General features: G+C 66.2%; 1 protein-coding gene across 1 annotated transcript in view; it reads left to right on the plus strand.

Moving 5' to 3' along the window:
* The window catches only part of MDC1 (mediator of DNA-damage checkpoint 1), a 9,030-nt gene that overhangs the window by 5,559 nt on the left and 1,006 nt on the right, over nt 1–2,465 (plus strand). Inside the window, exons 5-9 of the mRNA XM_010571246.1 lie at nt 140–397; nt 673–750; nt 898–1,083; nt 1,603–1,728; nt 2,287–2,397. Of these exons, the coding sequence (XP_010569548.1) occupies nt 140–397; nt 673–750; nt 898–1,083; nt 1,603–1,728; nt 2,287–2,397 (759 nt within the window). The remainder of the gene's footprint in view (nt 1–139; nt 398–672; nt 751–897; nt 1,084–1,602; nt 1,729–2,286; nt 2,398–2,465) is intronic.

The following is a 2,465-nucleotide window of genomic DNA, read 5'->3' on the forward strand; positions in this document are numbered from 1 at the left end:
GGCCCAGGAGGGGACAGGGACCGCAGCAGCCCCCAGCGAGGACGTGAGTGTGGGGGGAGCCAGGCGTCTGGGTGCCCCCACCCCAAGGGGACCCAGGCGCCCGGGCACTGACACCCTCCCCCCCCCAAAATTCGCCCAGGTGGGGGAGGGGCTCCGCCGCAGCCAGCGCCTGGCCAGGAGCCGAGGGGGTGGAGCCTCTGGTGAGGGCGGAGCCAGCAGGGTTAGGGGCGGAGCTCCTGCTGTCACCGCCCCTGTGCGGCGCAGCCCCCGCCTCCAGGCCCGCCCCCCTCCGCTGGAGCCGCCAGCCATGAAGGGGCGGGGTCAGGTGGAGACACGCCCCCCTGCCAAACCACGCCCCTGTCGGGCAGGCCGTGGCCCATCGCAGCGGCAAGCTCAGGTGGGTGTGGCTGGGGAGGTAGGTGGTGGGTGGAGTCTTCTCTGTGGGTGGAGCCTAAGGATGGTGGGCGTGTATATGATGGGTGGGTGGAGGCAGAGTATGGGGTGTGGGAGGGACCATCGGGTGGGATCTGCACTGGATGGGTGGGGCCTTTGTGTGAGGCAGGCCCCACCCCTGCTGGCTGCTGATTGGTGGAGACCAGTGTGGGGTGTGGCTTAATGAGACTGGGTGGGGCTTGTTGGGGTGGTGGCTCATGCCTTGGCTTCACCCCCCAGGAAAAAGAGAAGGAGCTGCCAGAGGTCACAGGGCCCCAGCTCCGCCCCCGGGGGGGGCTGGGCTCCGTCCCCCCCAAGGTACTGTGTGTGTCCCCCAATGTCACCCTTGAGTGTCCCTGTGTCCCCCCATGGTCCCCCTGCTGTGTTCCCAGGTGCCGTTCATGGGGGTGGTGGCCTCCCCGGGGGTGTCCCCAACACGTCCTCATGGTGTCCCCACATCCCCAGGTGCTGTTCACGGGGGTGGCGGCCTCCCCAGAGATGGAGGTGGCCCTGAGGACACTGGGGGGGTCCATGGCCACCTCCGTCTTCGACTGCACCCACCTGGTGACTGACCGCGTCCGACGCACGGTCAAGTTCCTCTGCGCAGTGGCCCGCGGTGTTCCCATCGTCACCCCTGAGTGGCTCCACAAGGTCCCATGGGGGTGGGAGACAGGGGAGAGGGGACTTGGGGACAGGGAGAGAGTTCTTGGGGACAGGAAGGGGGGATCTTGTGGTTATGGGGGTCCCTGGGGATTCTGGGGACAAGGGGAGATTTCTTGGGGACATGGCACAAAGGCCTTGGGGAGAGGGATGGGGTCTTTGGGGACATGGACAATCTTGGGAACAAAGGAGAGGGTTCTAGGGGACAAAGGAGGGGTCCTTGGGGACAGGGGCTCCTTGGGGACAAAGGATGGGTCTTTGGGGACAGGGGATGATGTCCTTGGGGACAGAGGTGGTGTTTGGGGACAAAGAAGGGGTGTTTGGGGACAATGAAGGTGTCCTTGGGGGCAGAGGATGGGGACATGGGGGTTGGGGGGGGGACAAGGGGAATGAGCGTTTGGGGACAAGGGGGCTTTGGGTGACAAGGGTGAGGAGTCGTTTGGGAATGGGAGGGACCTGGGAGGGGTCCCTGGAGTCAGAGGTGCCACCACGTGTCCCCCGTGTCCCCAGAGCACCCTCAGTGGCCACATCCTGGTGCCGGATCCCTTCCTGGTGCGTGACAGCCAGCAGGAACGTCACTTCGGCTTCAGCCTTGCCGAGGCCCTGCGCCGCGCCCGCCATCACCCCCTGCTCCAGGTGACCGTCCCCAACTGTCCCCAACCCTCCCTGAGGGGCCCTGACCCCCCCACACGGGTGGCCCTGTCCCCACGCCGAGTGGGGCACCCGCTGGGGACTCGGTGCAGGGTGGCCAGGAGGTGTCACCCGATGGTCACCCAGTGTCACCTGGTGGCCCTGTGCCTCTTAAGTGTCCTTGTCCCCCATTGAGTTGGATCCTGCCCATGTGGCCTCAGTCCCTATCAGGGCGGGGGGGCTTGGGGATGGCCAGAGGGGTGTCCCCTCCTTTGCTGTTGTCCCCACAGTGTCCCCGAGGTGGCCCTGTCCTCTAAAGTGTCCTTGGTCCCCCAAGTTGTGCGTGTCCCCCACCATGTGGCCTCAATCCAGCATGCTGAACTTGGGGACAGCCCCCCGGGCGTGTCCCCCGATGTCCCTTGGTGTCCCGTGGTGTCTTCACACTCTCCCCAAGATGTTCCCTGTGACCCCAAGGTGTCCTTGTCCCCCAGGAGACATTCCAGGGGCTCAGGGATGGATTGATGGACATGTCCCCTCCATGTGTCCCCCCCATGTTGTCCCCAGGGCTACGAGGTCCACGTCACCCCCAGCGTCCACCCTGAGCCCGAGCTCATGAGGGACATCATCACCTGCAGCGGTGGCACCTTCCTGCCCACCATGCCACACACCTATGGGGTGAGGGGACAGCGGGGACGCTGGGGGGGACGGGAGGGCCCAGAGCCACCAGGAGGGGGGACATGGGG

This window comes from Haliaeetus leucocephalus, unplaced genomic scaffold (assembly GCF_000737465.1).
Source record: "Haliaeetus leucocephalus isolate CR32 unplaced genomic scaffold, Haliaeetus_leucocephalus-4.0 Scaffold313, whole genome shotgun sequence".
In the NCBI taxonomy this organism is placed as follows: Eukaryota; Metazoa; Chordata; class Aves; order Accipitriformes; family Accipitridae; genus Haliaeetus; species Haliaeetus leucocephalus.